We start from the raw sequence: 22,290 nt of genomic DNA on the forward strand, positions 1-22,290 counted from the left end.
TCGGACTACCATTGTGTGTGACCTACTAGGACCAATGGCTACAAACTTGTAGCGATCAGTGAGATAGGACCTGAACAAGTTCAGGACAGTGTCTGACAGGCCAAGGGGCTTCCCCATGCAGTTTAGCAGGATGGTGTGACTGACCATGCTGAGTGCTGCACCGAGGTCCAGCAGTATGAGGATGCTGGCAGCCCCAGAGTCAGCATTCATGATGAGGTCATTAGTGACCATTATCATGGCAGTCTCAGTGTTGTGTCTAGCTCTAAAACCCAACTGGAAGGCTCAAGTAGGTTATGAGTGGCCAGATGGTTTTGGAGTGGGCCAGAAACAACTTACTCAGGAAGGGCAGGTTGGAAATAGGCTTGTAGTTCTGTAGGTTGTCAGGGTCAGATCCAAGCTTTTTAAGTACTGGTGTGACTGCGGCCAGTTTGAGCTGAGGGACACATCCAGTGATAATAAACTTGTTTATAATTTCAGTGAAGAAAGACTCCAGAGCAGGTAAGCAGGTCGTCACAAGGGAGGTGGTAATAGGGTCAAGTGAGCAAGTGGTTGGCTTCATTGTCCTAACCAGCTTGACTATATCAGCTGTAGTGACTGTGGTGAAGGTGGAGAATCTTGTCTCAGGGAGGGTAGGACTCAGTAGCTCAACTACTGGTGCTGGAGAGGGCAGGATGGTGTTATTCATGTTTTAAATTTTGCTTTGGAAGAAGCACAGGTATTGATTGCACCTTTCTGGGGAGGCTGAGGTAGAAAAATTGTTCACAGGTTGGAGGAGCTTGCTCACAGTAGATAACACCACCCGGGAGTTACCACTGTTTCTTCGGCAGAGTGGCTAGAGGGATAACTAGGTATATTGGTATTGAGGGTGAAGGAGAGAGGGTGGTCACTCACACTTGACCATGACCATGTAGACATCTATTGTGCAGATGGGTGGCTGGGAAAGACGCTCGCCCTTCTCCAGAAGGTCTGGCACTTCTTGTGGACGCATCGCCGTGTAGGGCTCCGCCCCATATGACATCATCTCCCACACTGTCACTCCTGCAAGACAGAGAAATATAATAGACACTGTAAAATTATGGTAATTCAACATACACACAAGTACTTTGAACTTACTTACCGTTGATATAAAAGTCTATAAAAGCACATGAAACCCACACACAAACAGTGACTCACCATAGCTCCAGACATCACTTTGATGTGTGTATCTGCGGAACAAGATGCTCTCCAGAGCCATCCATTTAATGGCCGTCTGTGGTGAGAGAGACAAGACAGGGAACTATGTCACCATGAATTACATCGAGTTCAAAGCCTGAGGCCATTGGAAAAAAACATATTAGTTAGTGTTCATGGCAGCAATACAAAACACGTATAGAAACAGGGCATTTATCTAGTCAACATCTCACTTAAGACATGACAGCAGATGCTTCTAGCCAATTTTGAGCAAAAGATAAATAATAGGCTGAGACATTATCCATGTCTAGTTTTTCCATGTGACCTAACGAGGACGTCAACACACTTTCACCTCATTGTAGAAGTACTTTTTGTCATCGGGGTAGAGCAGGTCTGTGATGCCGTAGTCAGAGATCTGGACCATGTAGTCACTCTTCAGGAGAACGTTACGGGCTGCCAGGTTTCTGTGGACCATCATGTGTTCCTGCAGATAGTACATACCCTGACAGGGGAGAGCACACACCTTGGTCACATACACAATCACACACACACCTTTATCACATACACTTCTGTCATATACAGTGCCTTCAGAAAGTATTCACACACTTGACATTTTACAAATGTTGTTAAGTTACAAAGTGGGATTAAAATGTATTTAATTGTCCTTTCTTTTGACAACGTTCGACACACAATCCTCTGTAATGTCAAAGTGGAAGAAAAATTCAATGATTAGAATTACCTATGGCAGCGGTTACAGTTGTGAGTGTTTCTGGATAAGACCAAGAGCTTTCAATACCTGGATTGTACAATATTTGCAATAAGTAAATTCTTCAAGCTCTGTCAAGTTGGTAGTTGATCATTGCTAGACAGACATTTTCAAGTCTTGCCATAGGTTTTCAATCTGATTTAAGTAACTGTAACTAGGCCACTCAGGAACATTCAATGTTGTCTTGGTAAGCAGTATATATTTGACCTTGTGTTTCAGGTTATTGTCCTGCTGAAATGTGAATTTATCACCCAATGTCTGCTGTAAAGCAGACTGAACCAGGATTTACTCTAGTATTTTTCCTGTGCTTAGCTCTATTCTGTTTCATTTTATCCTAAATAACTCCTTAGTCCTCCCTCGTCCATCAAAAAAATAAATACAACAATCACGTAATACTAACATACATTATTCCTCTGAAAAATACCCATAACATGATGCAGCCACCACCATGCTTGAAAATATGAAGAGTAGTACTCAGTGATTATGTGTTGGATTTTCCCGAAACATAACGCTTTGTATTCAGGACAAAAAGTTCATTTCTTTGCAGTATTACTTTAGTGCCTTATTGCAAACAGGATGCATGTTTTGGAATATTTTTTATTCTATACAAGCTTCCTTCTTTTCACTCTGTCATTTAGGTTAGTATTGTGGAGTAACTACAATGTTATTGATCCTTCCTTAGCCACTGGCGTGACTGGTAGTCCCAAAGGGCAGCGCACAATTGGCCCAGCGTCGTCCGGGTTTGGCCGGTATAGGCCGTCATTGTAAATAAGAATTTGTTCTTAACTGACTTGCCTAGCTAAATAAAGGTTCAATTTAAAAAAATGTAAAAATATTATCACAGCCATTTAACTCTGTAACTGTTTTAAAATCACCATTGGCCTCATAGTGAAATCCCAGAGCCGTTTCTTTCCTCTCCTGCAACTGAGTTATGAAGGACGCCTGAATTTTTGTAGTGACTGAGTGTATTGATACACCATCTAAAGCGTAATTAATTTAAAAAAAATTTGTTGCCCTTCTTTGCGAGGCATTGAAAAACCTCCATGTTCTTTGTGGTTGAATCTGTGCTTGAAATGTACCTCGACTGAGGGAACTTAGAGATAATTGTATGTGTGGCGTACAGAGATGAGGTAGTCATTAAAAAATCATGTTAACCACTATGATTGCACACAGTGTGAGTCCATGCAACTTATTATGTGACTTAAGCAAATTTTTACTCCTGTATGTTTTTATGCTTGCCATAACAAAGAGGTTGAATACTTATTTACCCAAGACATATCAGCTTTTCACTATTAATTAATTTGTAAATTCAAGTTGTAACACAACAAAATATGGAAAAAGTAAAGTGGTGTGAATACTTTCTGATGGCACTGTACATAATCACTCACCCACTCAACCACACACACACACACACACACACACACACACACACAGTATCTCACCTTGGCAATCTGCACACACCAGTTGAGCAGCCTCTGTGGGTCCAGGCTGTCCCTGTGGTGCCTGATGTGCTCCAGTAAGGACCCCTGATTGCTTAGCTGGGTGACCAGCTGGAGACTAGCACCTGGACAGACACCTAAGAGCCTGACGATGTACTGGTGGTCCAAGCTACCCATCACCATCATGTGCTGCAGGGGTTATCAGAAAGAAATCTAACAGCATTAATAACAGTTTCTTTTCCCCCAGAGATTCAGTGTTTAATAGTTACATGTACATGGTTACAGGTGTGATTGCAGGGTAAAGTGAAAATCCTAGGCCTTGAGCTCCAACATGCAGAACTAAGTGAAATAAAATAATGAAATGGTAATAAAAAACAATATCAATATAAATAGCACTATATACAGTACAAGTCAAAGGTTTGGACACACCTACTCATTCAAGGGTTTTTCTTTATTTGTATTATTTTATACATTGTAGAATAATAGTGAATACATCAAAACTAGGAAATAACACATGGAATCATGTAGTAACCAAAAATGTGTTTAAAAAAAATCTAAATATATTTTATATTCTTCAAAGTAGCCACCCTTGATGACAGCTTTGCATACTCTTGGAATTCTCTCAACCAGCTTCATGAGGTAGTCACCTGGAATGCATTTCAATTAACAGGTGTGCCTAGTTAAATGTTAATTTGTGGAATGAGTAGGTGTGTCCAATCTTTTGACTGGTACTGTACATCATAACAACTGTCGCTGTGATGAATAAATAAATGTCCATTGGGATGGAAGCAGAGGAAAGGCTATGGGGTGGTAATAACATACATATTAACAACTGCAACAGTGATTTATGGCGGTGGGGTGCAGCAAGAGTCAAGATAAGTGGGTATCAGGTCAGTATGCTTTAAGGGGCAGGGGTTCTTGAGAGTGGGTGTGTGAAAGTGTTTTCTTACCTCTGTGATCTCATGGAAGGTATTTTGCCCCATTCGATCATGAATAGTCTTTATGGCCACGGGGATCTTCACTGAGTCTCCCTCAGGAATCCAAATTCCCTGAGAAATATGGAGAAAAAGAGAGGGGGAGAGGGGTTGCCTCACAATGAAATGAAGACAAGTAAGGTAAGTAGCACAATACATGTAGGGCCTACGGGAAAATCGGAGAGGTGCAGGGTGATGATGATAATAGGGGCTTTAAGAGGGCGACGGTTGATGATGTAAACACCTTGTGGACGGAGCCGAACACACCGTTGCCCAGTAGCTTGATCTTACGGAGTTCAGTGACCTTCAGGATCCTGGCATGAACTTTGACCACTTTCTCACCAGGGTCCAAAGGCTCAAAACTCTACAGAGACATGCACGTCATGCACACAATTAATATCGACACATATCAAGACAATAGACTACATATACTCTTATTAAGATATCTTAATTATCTCTCTTTCTCTTACTCTCTCACACACACACACACACACACACACACACACACACACACACCACACCACTCCCTTCCCACCTCTCCACTCTCCAGGTATCGCCTCATGGCTCTCTTGCGCCGGATGGCAAGACCTCGGCGGTACAGAACACTCATCACAAAGATGGAGAAGCCCACTATCACTGCTGCCAAAACTCCCAAAACAATTCCTGTAATGGATTGGCTGGAAAGAGACACATGTATCAGCCAATCAGCACCTGATATACAATAATGAATAATGCTACATTCTAGACTAAACAAAACTTACAGTGAGGAGAAATCAGATTGTCAGTCACAGGTAGAAAAAAATATAGAAACTACACTCACCCATCAGTTAATCTGGTGGAGTCCAAACAGTCCCCAATTCCTGGGCCTGAGCAACTGAAAACACCGAGCAGAGAGATATTTAACACACACGCACACGCACACACTCCACCATTCTAACTCGTCTCTCACCCCTGGGTGCAGTTGAGGTGGCAGGGCTCACAGCATCTCTGCTGGTTGGGGTATTTAAAGATGAGACCCTTCTCCCCCATCACTCCTTCAGGGCATGAGGAAACACAGTGAGGACCGTCCCTCAGACTGGCACACACCACACACTCATTAGCTCCCTGCAGAGAGAAAGTGAGAGTGAGAGGGAGAAAGAAAGAAAGCAAGCGAGCGAGGCGGAGAGGGCGGTAGAGGGGGATAGAGAGATGGAGACAGTTGACAATATCCATGTAATTGTGGTTCAAAATATTATCCACAAGGTGGCAGTGAAGCACTACATTTGAGATAGTCCTGAAAACTTTGAGAGACACTTTTCAACTAATCAATCTAAACTCATAGAACTGTCTTTTTAAGATGCTTTGAGAGAGGTCTATGGGCAGATGTTAGAGGTGAGCATACCAGTCCTATGCAGGTGGGCTGTCCCTCCTGGACCTCACACTCCGAGTGACAGGGCATACACTCTCCCTTCGGACTTGTAAACTCACGCCCCTTCCTGGAGAAAAGCAGAGATTGAGATTGAAAAATAGGTTAAACACATAGTCACGTACACACATTGAGACATACTGACAAATCTACATTATAATAAAGACGCAGTTTTTTAATGAGTACTGACCCAGTGAGAAATCTGCACTGATTGACACAGGTTCCCCCCCGGCTGTAGTTCTTACAGGATAGACACTGGTCTGGCCCAGGACCCCAACACCCCTCCGACGAACACAGAGGGTCACACATGTGCCCCTCCGCAACTACACACACACACACACACAAAAAAAAAAAATATGCAAAAAACTATTAGTAAATCACTAGTCTACCCGCAAAAAAAAAATTCTTAATGATTTTGAAGATGTCACCCAATCTCTCTCCTCTATCCCTCGTCTCACCACATTGGCTCCTGGGTCGGTTGTCCTTGACGTCGATGTTCTTCTGGTGGCGCTGTGGGCGGGAGCTACTACTGAAGAGGCGTGTCCAGTTGACGGTGTGGTGGTAGCATAGCTTCCTGTTTCCTGTGATGTAGACACCGCCGTCATTGATACTCTGCAGTGAGCGCAGCCCCAGGTAGGTCAGTGACGGGATACGCATCACCAGCAGGGCATAGCCCCTGGAGAAGAGGGAGGAGGGAAGAACACAGGAGGAGGAAGAGAAACAAGGTAGAGGGATAGGGTGATGACAGGAAGAGAGAGAGAACCATTAAGGTGGAGGGAATGGAGGATATTTCAGAAAAAAATATGTACAAATGTATATTGGTGCTGGGAACATCAATCAAGTCAGGAAAGAGAAGTAAATGAATCCCAGATAAGGCATTGCTGCTCCCAAACATGAATTAATTGTCTACATGTAGACAGAAAATGTGTGTGTTATTATGTATAGAATTCATATGCTATTGTGGTAGAGACTCCTAATAGCCAATGTGGTCATCAGTGGAGACTGCTCACAGGAGGAAGGGGAGGACCAGCCTCCTCAGTGAATTTCATAAACATTTGAAATGTAAAACATTTAAAAAGTTATTTAGATAAAACTATAGTAAATACAATGACATATCACCAAATAACTGATTAAAACACACTATTTTGAAAAGAAGGCCAACAGTAGCCTCAATAGCACTCTGTAGGGTAGCACCATGGTGTTGCCGGAGGACAGCTAGCTTCCGTCCTCCTCTGGGTACATTGACTTCAAAACAAAACCTAGGAGGCTCATGGTTCTCTCCCCCTTCCAGACTTACACAGTAATTAGGACAACTTCCGGAAAGACGTCCTCAAACCTATCAGAGCTCTTGCAGCATGAACTGACATGTTGCCCACCCAATCAAAGGATCAGAGAATTAATCTAGTACTGAAAGAATAAACTACAGCTAGCTAGCACTGCAGTGTATAAAATGTGGTGAGGAGAAACAGAAAGACAATAGTTGAACAGTTTTGAACAAATTATTTTCTTTCAAAATGAAGGAGAAGCAAGAGCGAAATAGAGAGTCATTTTTTTCACTTTCCCTTACTTAGCTAGCTAGTTTAGCCTACTGAAACACCCTGCTCAAACAGAGGGATGCTATGTTAGCTAGCTGGCTATGACTTTCCAACACAACACTGGAACTCTTCCAAGTCAAGATGTCACTGTGACTAGGGTGGGCAATCTAGTTTCTTTATTTCTATGTTGGCAGCTGTCCATCATTGTCTCTGATTGGGGATCATATAAAAGTTGTCCTTTTTCATTTGGGTTTCGTGGGTAGTTGTTTTCTGTTTAGTGTCTGCACCTGACAGGACTGTTTTGGTTTTCCCCGCTTTGTTATTTTGTTAGAGTGTTTTGAGTATTACATTTATCATGAACACTTACCACTCTGTGTTTTGGTCCACCCCTTCATACGACGATCGTTACACAAGTTAAGCTTTTGGTATTAGTAATTTATTACCACCAGGGCCTGCCGGTGTAACTGCTTACTGACTGTACACTAACTTTACTGTATGATTTTATCGGGTTTACTAACACGTTAGTTATTTTAGCTATGCTGACTATGACGTTACTTTAGCTTATGGTGACAACGATGTAGGCTGTTTGTAGAGGTTTGGCTTGGAAAGTTTTTTTCGCCTGGTCGCATACAGCTGATTTGTTGTGCATTGAAGTCCACAAGCGTAGGGAAGAGCAGGAATACAACGTGGCTGTTATGAGAGTGAACTCTGTTACGTGTGATCAGGGGTGTAATCATTCTGTCGATTCTGTTGAAAACGTTCCTTAAATGTAAGCGAACACAACAAAACGGGGATAAACACACCTGAATTTGTCCAATAAAACTCTTGTTTGCAACTGTTGGACTAATGATCACAGCCTATATCAGCTAGATGCAGGCAAAAGCGTGCAAGGCGGTATTGAATATCACTCTGTCACCTCAAATTTTCACCTCAAGGTTGTAGCAACCTCATGATGGGTATATGGAAAATTAGAGTAGTAGTAGCCTACACATGTAGTAGCCTACAGCTATAACCTGTTACATTGAACTGGGTGAACGGAATATGAATGAGAGTCATCCAATATGCTGTAAAAGAAATAAGGCCATGCTCATGAAAAGAAAATCGTCCTCCATTTTAAACAGCACTGACCTCCACTGGTGGTCATAAATTATGATCAAGTTCAAAATACAATCATCAGGATTATACCTCAACTACACTAAAATCCCCCACTCATCACCAGCTGAGACACTTCTCATACAGTTCAAGACCACTCGTAACCACTTCAGGGTATTTTTGTTTTGTTTAGCATTGCCTGAGTATGACGCTGTTTTTTCAGTTCACACAGTATCAGGAAGATTAGTAGTCAGATTAGTAAAACAACTGTCACACACTACTGGACTTTTTAGAGTGCCCGCCGCTGAAGGAACAAATGAGAGCGAGAGAGGAATAGAGAGAGCGAGAGAGAAAGAGAGAAGAGACCGAGAGCTAGGGGAGCAGAGCAGGGGATGAGAAATGGGGTGAAAGGGGATGAGAGATAAAGTGGTGACAAGACACACAGGACACAACAGGGCAGTCTATGCATGCATGTCTACAATGCAGTTAAGCACAGATGGAGATGGAAATGGGTTCAGTGGATACATACTGTAGAAAGTGATATTTCTTAAGTGCAGAGAGACAAAGACACAAGTCTAATGTCAGAGAGTGAGAAAGACAGAGATAGATGGTCACCTGTAGAGGGTTCTTCCTTGTATGGTTCCCAAGTTGGAGAACACCGACAGGTCAGTCAGATTTTCAGGCCAAGACTGGATACTCAGAACGTCTGGCAACCGCAGAAGGTGTTAAAACACAGAACACCTTCCAAACACGAATACATCATATCACTCACACTGCTGCCACTAAACAGACACATGCATTTGAAACTTCAACACACACACGAGCACACACCTGTGATCTCTCTTACAGTTCTGAAGATCTTCAGTTTCTCTGGGTCCAAAGCTGTGATGTTGTTGTAGGGATCACTGTGTATAGATCATCCAACATAAATAGTGAGGTCCATTGAAAGGTGAACACATCAAGTTTACATTACTGTGCCATCTTGAATATGTATACAGCAGCAGTCAAAAGTTTGGACACACCTACTCATTCCAAGGTTTTTCTTTATTTTTACTACTTTCTACATTGTAGAATCAAAACTATGAGATAACACATGGAATCATGTAGAAACCAAAAAAGTGTTAAAACAAATGAAAATATATTTAATATTTGAGATTTTTTCAAAGTTGCAACTTTTTACCTTAATGATAGCTTTGCACACTCTTGGAATTCTCTCAACCAGCTTCACCTGGAATGTTTTTCCAACTGTCTTGAAGGTATTCCCACATATGCTGAGCACTTGTTGGCTGCTTAACCCTTCACTCTGCGGTCAAACTCATCCCAAACCATCTCAATTGGGTGATTGTGGAGGCCAGATCATCTGATGCAGCACTCCATCACTCTCCTTCTTGGTCAAATAGACCTGACACAGCCTGGAGGTGTGTTGGGTCATTGTCCTGATGAAAAACAAATGATCGTCCCACTAAGCGCAAACGGGATGGCATGGGATGGCATATCGCTGCAGAATGCTGTGGTAGCCACGCTGGTTAAGTGTGCCTTGAATTCACTGACAGTGTCACCAGCCAAGCAAAGCACCTACACAGCGTCATCCATGCTTCACGGTAAGAACCATACATGCGGATATCATCCATTCAGCTACTCTGCATCTCTCAAAGACCCGGTGGTTGGAACCAAAAATCTCAAATTTGAACTCAGTCTCTCAGATTTTCACCCACCTAATGTCCATTGCTCGTGTTTCTTTGACCAAACAAGTCTCTTCCTATTATTGGTGTCCTTTAGTAGTGGTTTCTTTGCAGCAATTTGACCATGAAGGCCTGATTCTCGCAGTCTCCTTTGAACAGTTGATGCTGAGATGTATCTGTTACTTGAACTCAGTGAAGCATTTATTTGGGCTGCAATTTCTGAGGCTGGTAACTCTAATGAACTTATCCTCTGCAGCATAAGTAACTCTGGGTATTCCTTTCCTGTGGGGGTTCTCATGAGAGCCAGTTTCATCATAGCGCTTGATGGTTTTTGCAACTGCACTTAAAGAAACTTTAAAAGTTCTTGACATTTTCTGGATTGACTGGACCTTCATGTCTTAAAGTAATGATGCACTGTAATTTTTCTTTGCTTATTTGAGTTGTTCTTGCCAAAACATGGACTTGGTCTTTTACCAAATAGGGCTATCTTCTGTATATCACCCCTACCTTGTCACAACGCCACTGATTGCGCCGGAGGGGATGGCTGCCCTTTTATTGGCTCTTAACCAACCGTGCAATTATTATTTTTGTTCCCGTGTTGTTTGTGAATTATTTTGTACATACATAATGTTGCTGCCACCTTACCTTCTCTTATGACAGAAAATAGTTTCTGGACATCAGAACAGCGATTACTCACCTCGAATTGGACGAAGAATTTAATGAGTCGGATGGGAAGGATATACTCCAAACGCCCTCATCCCTGTCATTCGCTGGAGTTAGAAACTGAGATTTTGTGGAAAGAGATTGGGGTGCCTTGTGAGGATCATACTAATCTGCCTTTGCTATCTGTACTGCTAGCCAACGTTCAATCGATGGAAAATCCTTGGGATGAACTGAAAGCACGTATATCCTAATTATTTGATATTATTCGGGAATTTTCTTAAAACTGCTTTGCTGGTTAAGGGCTTGTAAGTAAGCATTTCACTGTGTGGTCCACACCTGTTGTATTCGGTGCATGTGACACATACAATTGGATTTGATTTGATTGCCTCAAACGCATGAAGAAGGAAAGAAATTCCACAAATTAACTTTTAACAAGGCACACCTATTAATTGAAATGCATTCCAGGTGACTACCTCATGAAGTTGGTTGAGAGAATGCCAAGAGTGTGCAAAGCTGTCATCAAGGCAAAGGGTGGCAACTTTGAAGAATCTTAAATAACATATTTTGATTTAACACTTTTTTGGTTACTACATGATTCCATATATGTTATTTCATAGTTTTGATGTCTTCACTACTATTCTACATTGTAGAAAATATCAAAAATAAATAAAAACCCTTGAATGAGTAGATTTACTGGTACTTAAATATATACAGTACCAGTAAAAAGTTAAGTATTTTGTATGTTTATTGGATAAAAAGAGCTAGAGCTGAAAGGTAGGAGAGAGAGTGCTGTAAAAACATTGGGCCAGATTGGAACCTAAGCTGGTAGCAATACATCATACATGTTCTCCAGAGGCAGCTAGACTACCCCATGCCATGCCATTTTGATAGAATATTGCTGCTGTCACTCACCCTTTAATCCCGGTGACCAGGAAGTGAAGGCTACCCTGGATCTTGGTGCAGTTGATGAAACTGTCAATGTTCTGAGAGTCCACTGTCTGCCTGGAGGCTGTGCCTGTTCCTTGACAAGCTAGAGATTTGAGGAGAGGAGAGGGGAGAAGAAAGGAGAAGAGAAAAATGACAGGTTGCTGGAGTAGAAGACTCTCTATAAAGCAATGATAGTTGAAGGGTGTATGTGTGGGCACTGGACAGCCGGGTACCTTTGGGACAGAGGCCTCCACAGGGCTCACACCTCTTCACTCCTTTCTTTTCCATCTCCGTCTTATAAGAAGGGCAGCTGCTCACACACGAGCTCCCGTCCACCACAAAATTAGCTGAGGAGGAATGTAATGTGAGAGAGAAAGAGTGGGGCAGAGGGACAGGTAAAGGGAGAAAACCAAATCCTTACAATCCACAAGGAAATCCACAGGAAGATTGGACCATGCTAGAAAATTGATAGATTGAATGAGAACAATGAGTGAGACATGATGGTCATGGTTATGGCCAGAAGTTGACTGGTGAGGGGAAGTGGGGTGAGCATGCTGTGTGTGGACTCACTGGGGCACTGGGCCACACAGATGGAACTGTACTGGTACTTGGCGCTGGGGTTGGGCTCCAGTTTGAAGGTGTGCTTGTTGTAGATGAGGGTCTGGGGACACTGGGGCACACAGGAGCCTGAGTTGTTGAAGTTACGGCAGGCCTGGATAGAGAAAAAAACAGTTATATGATACTGTATGCATTGCTTAGTAGTATAGTTTTAACCCATTAATTTCTATGCAATGACTATCAGAGCTACTTTTAAGACTTCTTTGCGGTGTGTTTGTGTGTATAGCAAACTCACAAAGCAGTCGGTGTCCAGGGGTCCGGTGCAACCTCCTGCACACTCCATATGACAGCATTCACTAGGACTCCTCCCAAAGCAGCGGCCATTACACTGAGGGGCACACACTGTCTTCGTCACTGAGGGGAGGGGGGGCAGAGAGAGAGATACTTGGAGCCAATCAAACTGCTTGAGCTGGGTTGTAAGGACATTACATCAGAGCGAAGCTATCTAGTGTTGTCAGAAAATGAGAGCCAGGGGTCAAAAGTGACTCACAGCTCTGGCAGGTGTCATTCCTGGGCCCCCAACATGGACCGCCGCATGCCTCATCACATGGCTCTGAAAAACATGTCAGAAATGTTAGAAAATGTAGAAACTACATCACACAAAAACATAGAAGAAGACGGCCAGCATCCTGGAATCCCTTCTTCATTGTTGACATTGAGACTGGTGTTTTAAGGGTACTATTTAATGAAGCTGCCAGTTGAGGACTTCTGAGGTGTCTGTTTCTCAACCTAGACACTGATGTACTAGTCCTCTTGCTCAGTTGTGCACCGGGGTCTCCAACTCCTCTTTCTATTCTGGTTAGAGTCAGTTTGCGCTGTTCTGTGAAGTGAGTAGTACACAGCGTTGTACCAGATCTTCAGTTTCTTGGCAATTTCTTGCATGGAATAGCCTTCATTTCTCAGAACAAGAATAGACTGACGAGTTTCAGAAGAAAGTTCATTGTTTCTGGACATTTTGAGCCTGTAATCGAACCCACAAATGCTGATGCTACAGATATTTAATCAGAACAACAGTTTTCAGCTGTGCTAACATAATTGAAAAAGGGTTTTCTAACGATCAATTAGTCTTTTAAAATTATAAACTTGGATTAGCTAACACAATGTGCCATTGGAACACAGGAGTGATGGTTGCTGATAATGGGCCTCTGTATGCCTATATAGATATTCCATTAAAAAATCTGCCATTTCCAGCAACAATAGTCATTTACAACATTAACAATGACTACACTGTAATTCTGATAAATTTTAAGTTATTTTAATGGACAAAAAATGTGATTTTCTTTCAAAAACAAGGACATTTTTAAGTGATCCCAAACTTTTGAACAGTAGTGTATATAGTAGCAGTCCTAGCACTAATCTGAATACATGTCATTTCTGTGAATACATCTACCTCCTGCTATACTCACGTTCAGGCCCGTTCTCGTTGATGATGACTTCAGAGTCTCCATCCTTCACTATGTCCAACCAGTTCACCTGAGGGGTATAGCTCAGGAACTTATTCTGAATTATCTGCACCCCTCCCTCCAGTATCTCTTTGGAACACACACACACACACACACACACACATACACACGCACACACAAAGGAAGACGAACAATTAGTTTAACAGGCCAGAACACATTGGTGAGTAACCAAATCAAAACGGGCACAAATTTGTATTTCTCTCTCCGCAGTGCCTCCTCTCATCTCTCATGCTACAGTTGGGAATTGAAATTTGAATTTCATTGTACTTCCTGGATTGACTGGAATTGACCCCAATCCTGCTACTGAAGTTCGTATGGTAGTTGGCATGTGGACCATGATAACCATGTTGCTGTTCATGATGATGATGTGTATCACTTAAAGACTTATCTTCATCACAATAAAAAAAATGTTTGTGTGTGTGTGTGTGTGTGTGTGTGTGTGTGTGTGTGTGTGTGTGTGTGTGTGTGTGTGTGTGTGTGTGTGTGTGTGTGTGTGTGTGTGTGTGTGTGTGTGTGTGTGTGTGTGTGTGTGTGGGTGTGTGTGTGCGTGTGTACCTGTGAGGTGTGTGAGGCCCAGCTCCTTCAGTCCGTGTTGGCCGTCCTTTTGGTAGTTGACGAGGACAGCCAGAGCAAAGCGATCCTCGTACAGAGTGGTGCCTCTTATGACACGGAGCTGGTCCAGTGGCAGCCGGCTGAACTGGTTAATGGCAATTAGGATGTAGCCCGTCACTTCTCTTATAGACTACAGGGGAGAAGAGGTCAGGGAAGAAGGAAAGAGGAAAAGAGAAAGCGGAAAGAAAAAGGTGTTACTGTAGATGGAAACAGGATACGGATATGTTCCTCATTGTTGATCTTGGAGAGCTGCAGTGTGAGCAGGCATTTGCCACCTGATTCAATTGAATCAACTACACATCAAGATCTTGATTTGCTCAATCAGGTGTGTTAGAACTGGTAATAACGTAATAATCAACGTTTCGACAGAGAAGCTGTCTTCATAAGGGTATAATTCCTTAATTGACCCCCCATAAACATAACAGACATATACCAGGAGCTGTGCCAGGACCACCACATCTGTTGAATCATCCAGCTGTAAAGCATTTAATTTACTGGCTTGTATGCAAAGCAGTAATTGTTTCAAAACATCTCCTGCCATGTCACTGATGCGTCGTGAAACAGTGTTGTTTGATGTCATTGTCTGTATAGTTTTTTGGCCTTTTCCCCCAGCATTGTCCCAGCCATATCTGCGGCAACAAGAAAAATGAAGTCCTCCACATTAGTATGGGGCTTGCCTGTCCTAGGGACTTGGTAGCTCACTATATAAGACACTTCTAGCCCCTTCTTATTAATGGTATCTGTTGCTTTTATACATGTCTTACTACTCAAAAGTCTTTATTCTCGCTCAAAAAACTCACGTGGCTTATTTTTTAAATTGTCATGTTTTGTTTCCAAATGTCTGCGCAAGAGTGAAGGTTTCACGCGAGAAAGTAACGGTTGATGTGATTGGATGTTAATTATTTGACTAGGCTACCTGTATTTGACATTGTGTTGTTATTTCACTGAACACTAGATGGTTTAATTTTATTTTTGGTAGTGAAACGAGGCTACTCAGGCGAGAAAAAAACCTCAGCCAAATGTATAGCCCCATTGGAAAATATAAATGTACTGTTTGAAAATGTGAAGAATTATATATGTATTTTTATATACATATTTTTTTTTAAATATGAATCACATTTTTATTTGGTGTATCTCCGACGGCATTGCGTACCCGTGCCCCAGTTTGGCAATACCTGATGTAGCGGATCATGTACTGTATGGTTGCCTGACATCTTAATTCTAAAATTCAACAACTTTGACTAAAACATCACAACAGCCCTCTTACTCTCTCACTCATCAATTGTTACCATGACAGCTGTAACATTAGGTAACTACAGTACAGATGTACTGGATGTACGGATCTTAATTTGATCACCCTGTTGCAGGAGAACTTGTCGTGTATTTGAGGTTTAAAAAGGCTTTTGAATGTATCAACTCCTACAAAAAAATGTCCATTAATTATAATCCACATAATATTTTACACTTCCTGTTGCTGCAGGATAATTTTCCTGTTGTACCAAACTGGCTCAAATTAAGATCCTATACCTGTGCCATGACAGGCAGAGGCATATACAGTATATGGCTCTGTTTACGGATAACTAACTGGTTTTCATGGCTTTGTGTTAAGTTACCATGGCTGTGTGATCAGTTACCATGGCCGCGCCACAGTGATAAAGGTTTCACAGGGGAATGTAAGAGGACTCATTGTGTACAGGAGACAGTGACATCATCCACAAGAGACACACAATGATAAAATCTCTGTGTTGTTCTCTGTGCCCCAGAGGGAAGTGTGGCCTGACATGTCTGATTGTGTGTTTAGTGTTGGCACTATATATATAGACTTCTATTGACTGGAGTAGATGATACATTCTCCTGGTGCAAGACACACACATATACACACCTGTTGCCATTCATCCACCTGTTCGTCCCCTCACCTGAAGAAAGGTGAAGTCCCTCCAGTGTTCCATCATGGTGATCTCCAGGTTACCCATGACGATCTCACAGCCACTGTACATCTCCTTCATTAGCGTGTACTGCGTCTGTGAACTTCCTGTCACGCTTAGTGCATTTTGGGTGCCGGAGCATATCACTGGGGGAAAGATGGGTAAAGACAGTTCTTCAGTTTTAATGATTTCAATTTTTAACTCTAGCCTATGTTGTTGTACTGACACATTTTATGTAGTTTTGATGTAACACATCAGGTCACAAAATCTGACTATGACTAATACATGTTAGTGCTAGGAATAATAAATAACTTCTCATTCCCTTTAGCCTAGTGTTACATATAATACAGTGACTGACTGTCTCTGGGTCAGACCTACAAGGCCTTGTTAATTGTGGACTGTAGGAGTCCAGTCCTTTTCCCTTTCAATGTCATTGCAACTGAGACTGTTTTGCTAATCAAATCTTAGCCAATGTCCAAAGAGAGAGAGAGAGAGAAAAAGTGAGAGGGAGAGAGGAAGGAAGAGAAGCTAACTGGATAATAACATGTTTTTTAATTGTAGTTGCTGTTACTGTTCCATTAATATTTTTCCATATATATCAATAAGTTATTTATTCACAGATTCACAGACAGATATGTCTCTAAGAACAAGATATACTGTGTTGGGTTTGATGGGACATTGAACTTTAACTAACATGACGTACTGTAAATAGACCATGTTGTCAAGTTCATTTGCACTTTTTACATGTTGTCTATGTGCTGTGTTCCTGTGCTCTCACAATTATCTGAAATAAATGTTCAGCATTAAATCTGGAGACTGTGAGGAGTCACACAGACATGTGCTAGGAGTGTGTTAACATGTACTAGTTAATTCGCTTCACACAGGAAATAACAATCAGTAAAAGCTAGCAGGTGATTCTGGAGAGAGTAGCATAGTGTGTGAACAGTCCAATGAGCAGGCCCAGACATCATAAAGCAGTAAAGCAGAGATAGTAGACACTTTATTGTGTTTGTGAAGGAAAGAGAGCAAGAGAGAGAGAGAGAGAGAGAGAGAGAGAGAGAGAGAGAGAGAGAGAGAGAGACGAAGGACGGGGGTTCAAATAGTTTTAGGTCCAGAGTGAAATGATAGTTTCTTATGGCTCATCACAATATTTCCCTGTGAATGGATGTTAGAGAAAGAGGGAGGGTGTATGTGGGGGGGGGTCACAGGTGCTGACTCTAGTACGGAGGAATGTGAACACACACAGAGCCAGACAGTGCACACTGACTCTACCTTGTTAGAGGGTCAAGGGACATTCCTGAACACTAATTTAGCAGCGTGCTACATTAGACCAGTGCTCTTCTATCCTGGTGCTGGACACCCACAGGGTTGCACATTTTTGCTATCACCCAGCATTTGCATACATGTACAACCCGCATTGTGAGGTTGCATGAGAGTAATAAACATGTAAAAAACAAGGATCAGAAATTATTATATAATGAACCAACAACTAGATCCAAGGTGTACAAGTTACAGTCAAGCACAGTGTACTGTAGGAGTTCTGTTCAGCTCAAATTGGACCATGGACTTTGTGCAATGTATACACATTTGGTCATTGGAAACCCATTAGATTGTAATTATGTTCTTATGTGTACATTTCCCAATGAGAACCATGTTATCTCTACCCCACCTAGGTTAAGCGCTGGGAGAAGCCTGAGCTGGGTCACTGCTATCAGTAGATGGCTTAAAGCTGTTGACACTCAACCAGTTCAATTGCCTGTTGAGAAATAGTCCTGTGCACCTGCACATGTACACCCAGGCACACACAATCACGAAAGTATATAATCACCACACAAACACTAATGTGTATGCAGGCACAATAATTGAACACAAAGAAATTAAGAATCCATGTATACCAGGTCATCAGATGAAATAGAACACACATATAAAATGTTCCATCACAGTAATTTATATTAACACACACACAAATACACAGACAGGCAGAGCAACATGCATGTTCAAATATTGCTGGAGAAGTGAAGAATTTGAATGGGCTGATTGGGTGGGTTCCCTAGGTATTGAGACACTTCAGTATTTGCAGATGGCAGACAGAGAGAGATGGAGAGGGGTGGAAGAGTTCACAGAAAACTCACACACAGTAACCTAACACGCTTGAAAACATTACTGCCATAGATAGTAACCTAACACATTTGAAAACATTACTTCCATAGATAGTAACCTAACACGTTAGAAAACATTACTGCCATAGATAGTAACCTAACACGTTTGAAAACATTACTGCCATAGCCAGTAGCCTAACACTCGAGAAACATTACTCAGTCCTGGATTAGGTTTAGTTGTAATTTTCATTCATGTTTCCAATGTTTTAACACTCAAAAAGTGGAGTGGAAAGAAAAGGGAAGAAAAGAAAGACAAGAAAGAAAAGAGGGAGGAGGAGATAAACACATTTTATAAAGTGATATAAACGATGGATGAGGTAAACAGAAACTTGGCTCAGGACACCAAGAGATTACTGCATACCTTAGAGGTCTATTCACACACACATGCCTCACTGAGATGTATGTTTTTATTACTTTGGTACTATTTCCACAAGTATATGCTGAATTTTAAAAACTTGTAATGCAGTCAGTCTTAAATTAAAAACCTTTCATTGTGCATTTATTTTGTTTGTAAACATCTTTCACAACACAACCACTGATCCAAAAATATAAGTTTACTATGAAATATAATGAGTATTGTATTGATATTGTATTACAGCACTGTAGGAGCTGGAAAAACAAGCATTTCGCTACACATGCTGTAACATCAGCTAATCTTTGTACGCGACCAAAAAACTTTGATTTGTTACATAATAGTCATCATCATAGTGTACATTCGAGTACATATCATACTTTTTATGTTTGGTATTTGGTATTTTGGAATGTTGGTCCACAGAAAACATGAAACATGACATGATACAGAACATTAATAAACAAGAACAGCTCAAGGACAGAACTACATCAATTTACAAATGGCACACATAGCCTACATATCAATACATACACATAAACTATCTAGGTCAAATAGGGGAAAGGCGTTGTGCCGTGAGGTGTTGCTTATCTGTTTTTTGAAACCAGGTTTGCTGTTCATTTGAGCTATAAGAGATGGTAGGGAGTTCCATACAATAATAGCTCAATAAAAACTGTACACTTTCTCAAATTTGTTCTGGATTTGCGGACTGTGAAATGACCTCTGGTGGCATATCTGGTGTGGTAAATGTGTGTGTCAGAGCTGTGTGTAAGTTGACTATGCAAACAATTTGGAATTTTCAACATATTAATATTTCTTATAAAAAGAAGAAGTGATGCAGTCAGTCTCTACTCAACTCTTAGCCAAGAGAGACTGGCATGCATAGTATTTATATTAGCCCTCTGAATACAGTGACGAGCAAGGCATGCCGCTCTGTTCTGGGGCAGCTGCAGCTTAACTACGTCTTTTCTTGCAGCACTCGACCACACGGCTGGTCCATAATCAAGATAAAACAAAACTAGAGCCTGCAGGACTTGCTTTTTGGAGTGTGGTGTCATAAAACCCTAGCATCTCTTTATTACAGACAGACCTCTCCCTATCTTTACAACCATTGAATCTATGTTTTAACCATGACAGTTAACAATTACATTTTAGTCATTAGCAGACGCTCTTCTCCAGAAACACTTACAGTAGTGAGGGGATACATTTTTGTACTTTTTCCCGTAATGGTACAATCTACGGTAAAACCAAGTAATTTAGTATTCTCAACTTGTTCAACAGCTGAGTTACAGAACTTAGGGAATGATTTTCACCAAATACAATGCTCTTAGTTTTAGAGACGTTCAGGACCAGTTTACTACAGGCCACCCCTTCCAAAACAGACTGCAACCTTTTGTTAAGGGTTTCAGTGATTTCATTAGCTGTGGTTGCTGATGCGTATGTTGTTGACTCATCAGCATACATAAACACGCATGCTTTGTTTACTGCCAGTGGCAAATCATTGGAAAAATAGAAAAGAGTAGAGGGCCTAGAGAGCTGCCCTGCGGTACACCACATGTTACATGTTTGACATTAGAGAAGCTTCCATTAAAGAAAATTCTCTGTTCTATTAGATAGATTGCTCTGAGCCCAAGATATGGCAGATGTTTATAAGCCATAACACATGTTTTCTCAACAACAGGTTTTGGTCAATAATGTCAAAGGCTGCACTGAAATCAAACAGTACAGCTCCCATAATCTTGTTATTATCAATTTCTTTCAACCAATCATCAGACATTTGTGTCAGAGCAGTACATGTTGAGTGCCCTTCTCTATAAGCATTCTGAAAGTCTGTTGTTAATTTGTTAACAGAGAAATAGCATTGTATTTGGTCAAACAATTTTTTCCAACAGTTTGCTCAGAGCTGGCAGCAAGCTGATAGGTCTGCTGTTAGAACCAGTAAAGGCTGCTTTACCACTTTTGGGTAGCGGAATGAATTGGTCTTCCCTCCAGGCCTGAGGACAAACACTTTCCTCTAGACTGAGATAAAAAATATGACAGAAATGAGTGGCTATAGAGTCAGTTACCATTTTCAGTAGCTTTCCGTCTCAGTTGTCAATGCCAGGAGGTTTGTCATTGTTGATCGATAACAATAACTTTTCCACCTCTCCCACACTAACTTTACAAAATCCAACTTGCAATGCTTTTTTTCATTATTTGTTTTTTAATACATGAGTCCTGCCTAAGTTTGCCCACTTTGCCAATGAAGTAATCATTAAAATAATTGGCAACATCAAATGGTTCCATCATTCTTTATATCATCGATCTTGGCTTCATAATACAGTTTATTATTATTTTTGTTGAGTTTAGTCACATCATTTCTCAGTTTGCAGTAATTCAGCCAGTCAGATGTGCAGCCAGACTTATTAGCCACTACTTTTGCCCCATCTTTTTCAACCATACAGTTTTTAAATTCCTCATCAATCCATGGAGCCTTAACAGTTCTAACAGTCAGTTTCTTAACATGTGCATGTTTATTAATAATTGGAAGAATACATTTTATAAATTCATCAAGTGCAGTGTCTAGATGCTCCTTATTAATCACATCAGACCAACAAAGATTTTTAACATCATCCTCATAACTCACAGCAAAATATTTTGTATAATCTCTTAAATACTATTTTAGGCCCAGCTTTCAGAACTTTGTCTTTCCTGGATATAGCCACTATATTGTGATCACTGCAACTAATGGGTACGGAAATAGCTTTAGAACAATGTCCTACAGTATTAGCAAAAATCTGATCAATACATGTGGATGATCTTGTTTCTGTAGTATTTGTAAACACCCTGGTAGGTAGATTAATAACCTGAACCAGATTCCAGGCACTGATTACAGTGAGAAGCTTATACTTTACAGACATATATTTTAATCATGTAGTTCTCAAAAGTAATATGAGCATTGCATTGAAAAAGGCAATGACTTAATATGAACAATGTGAAACATGTATTTCTAGATGATTAAGTTTGGTGAAAAAGTGTGTGTAGGATTTTGTGTGTTGTACTTAGAGTTTTGAAAGAACTGCCTTTTTGATGATCTGTTTTGAGGTTAGTACTAAGAGTTCTTAAAATGTACCACATACTGGTGAAAATTGCATCAGTGATGCAGGGTATTATTTGTGATAGATGAAAATGGTAAATATTCACTGTAAGGGGTACAATTACCTGTGTTGCGAAGGGAACACTAGTGTTGACTGAGAGGTTCACATTGAAAAGTTCAGGGGTTACACAATAACATGCTAGAGTACATGCCTCACTAACCGGTGCGACAACATTTTTTTGTGACATATCCGTAAATAAGAACAGGTGTCCCTCTTGTGAAGCAGTAAACACTGAGAGGATTACCTGTAAGGCACAAATTGTTTTGTGTGGGCAGTTATTGTGCAATTACAAAGAAGGAAATTAAATCAAAGCTTTAAATACATATTGGAACCATTTCATTTATAATAATAATATTGCGATATATCGTCAAAAA

At 41.1% G+C, this 22,290-nt stretch overlaps 1 protein-coding gene across 2 annotated transcripts in view; it reads right to left on the minus strand.

The window, feature by feature from the left end:
* The window catches only part of LOC135541927 (receptor tyrosine-protein kinase erbB-3-like), a 32,756-nt gene that overhangs the window by 8,135 nt on the left and 2,331 nt on the right, over positions 1-22,290 (minus strand). The window contains exons 2-23 of one of the 2 annotated variants that reach the window (XM_064968434.1): positions 16,263-16,417; positions 14,290-14,476; positions 13,678-13,803; positions 12,762-12,824; positions 12,507-12,625; positions 12,224-12,365; positions 11,887-12,000; positions 11,639-11,756; positions 9,213-9,286; positions 8,997-9,087; positions 6,213-6,430; positions 5,945-6,077; positions 5,731-5,824; positions 5,299-5,453; positions 5,170-5,223; positions 4,885-5,026; positions 4,594-4,713; positions 4,326-4,424; positions 3,379-3,564; positions 1,523-1,672; positions 1,174-1,249; positions 892-1,038 (exon numbers count right to left, since the gene is read on the minus strand). In XM_064968434.1, the coding sequence (XP_064824506.1) occupies positions 892-1,038; positions 1,174-1,249; positions 1,523-1,672; positions 3,379-3,564; positions 4,326-4,424; positions 4,594-4,713; positions 4,885-5,026; positions 5,170-5,223; positions 5,299-5,453; positions 5,731-5,824; positions 5,945-6,077; positions 6,213-6,430; positions 8,997-9,087; positions 9,213-9,286; positions 11,639-11,756; positions 11,887-12,000; positions 12,224-12,365; positions 12,507-12,625; positions 12,762-12,824; positions 13,678-13,803; positions 14,290-14,476; positions 16,263-16,417 (2,763 nt within the window). Of the gene's footprint in view, positions 1-891; positions 1,039-1,173; positions 1,250-1,516; positions 1,673-3,378; positions 3,565-4,325; positions 4,425-4,593; positions 4,714-4,884; positions 5,027-5,169; positions 5,224-5,298; positions 5,454-5,730; positions 5,825-5,944; positions 6,078-6,212; positions 6,431-8,996; positions 9,088-9,212; positions 9,287-11,638; positions 11,757-11,886; positions 12,001-12,223; positions 12,366-12,506; positions 12,626-12,761; positions 12,825-13,677; positions 13,804-14,289; positions 14,477-16,262; positions 16,418-22,290 lie in introns of both variants that reach the window. The other variant, XM_064968433.1, reaches the window with a different exon arrangement.

This window comes from Oncorhynchus masou, chromosome 6, assembly GCF_036934945.1.
Source record: "Oncorhynchus masou masou isolate Uvic2021 chromosome 6, UVic_Omas_1.1, whole genome shotgun sequence".
Taxonomy (NCBI): Eukaryota; Metazoa; Chordata; class Actinopteri; order Salmoniformes; family Salmonidae; genus Oncorhynchus; species Oncorhynchus masou.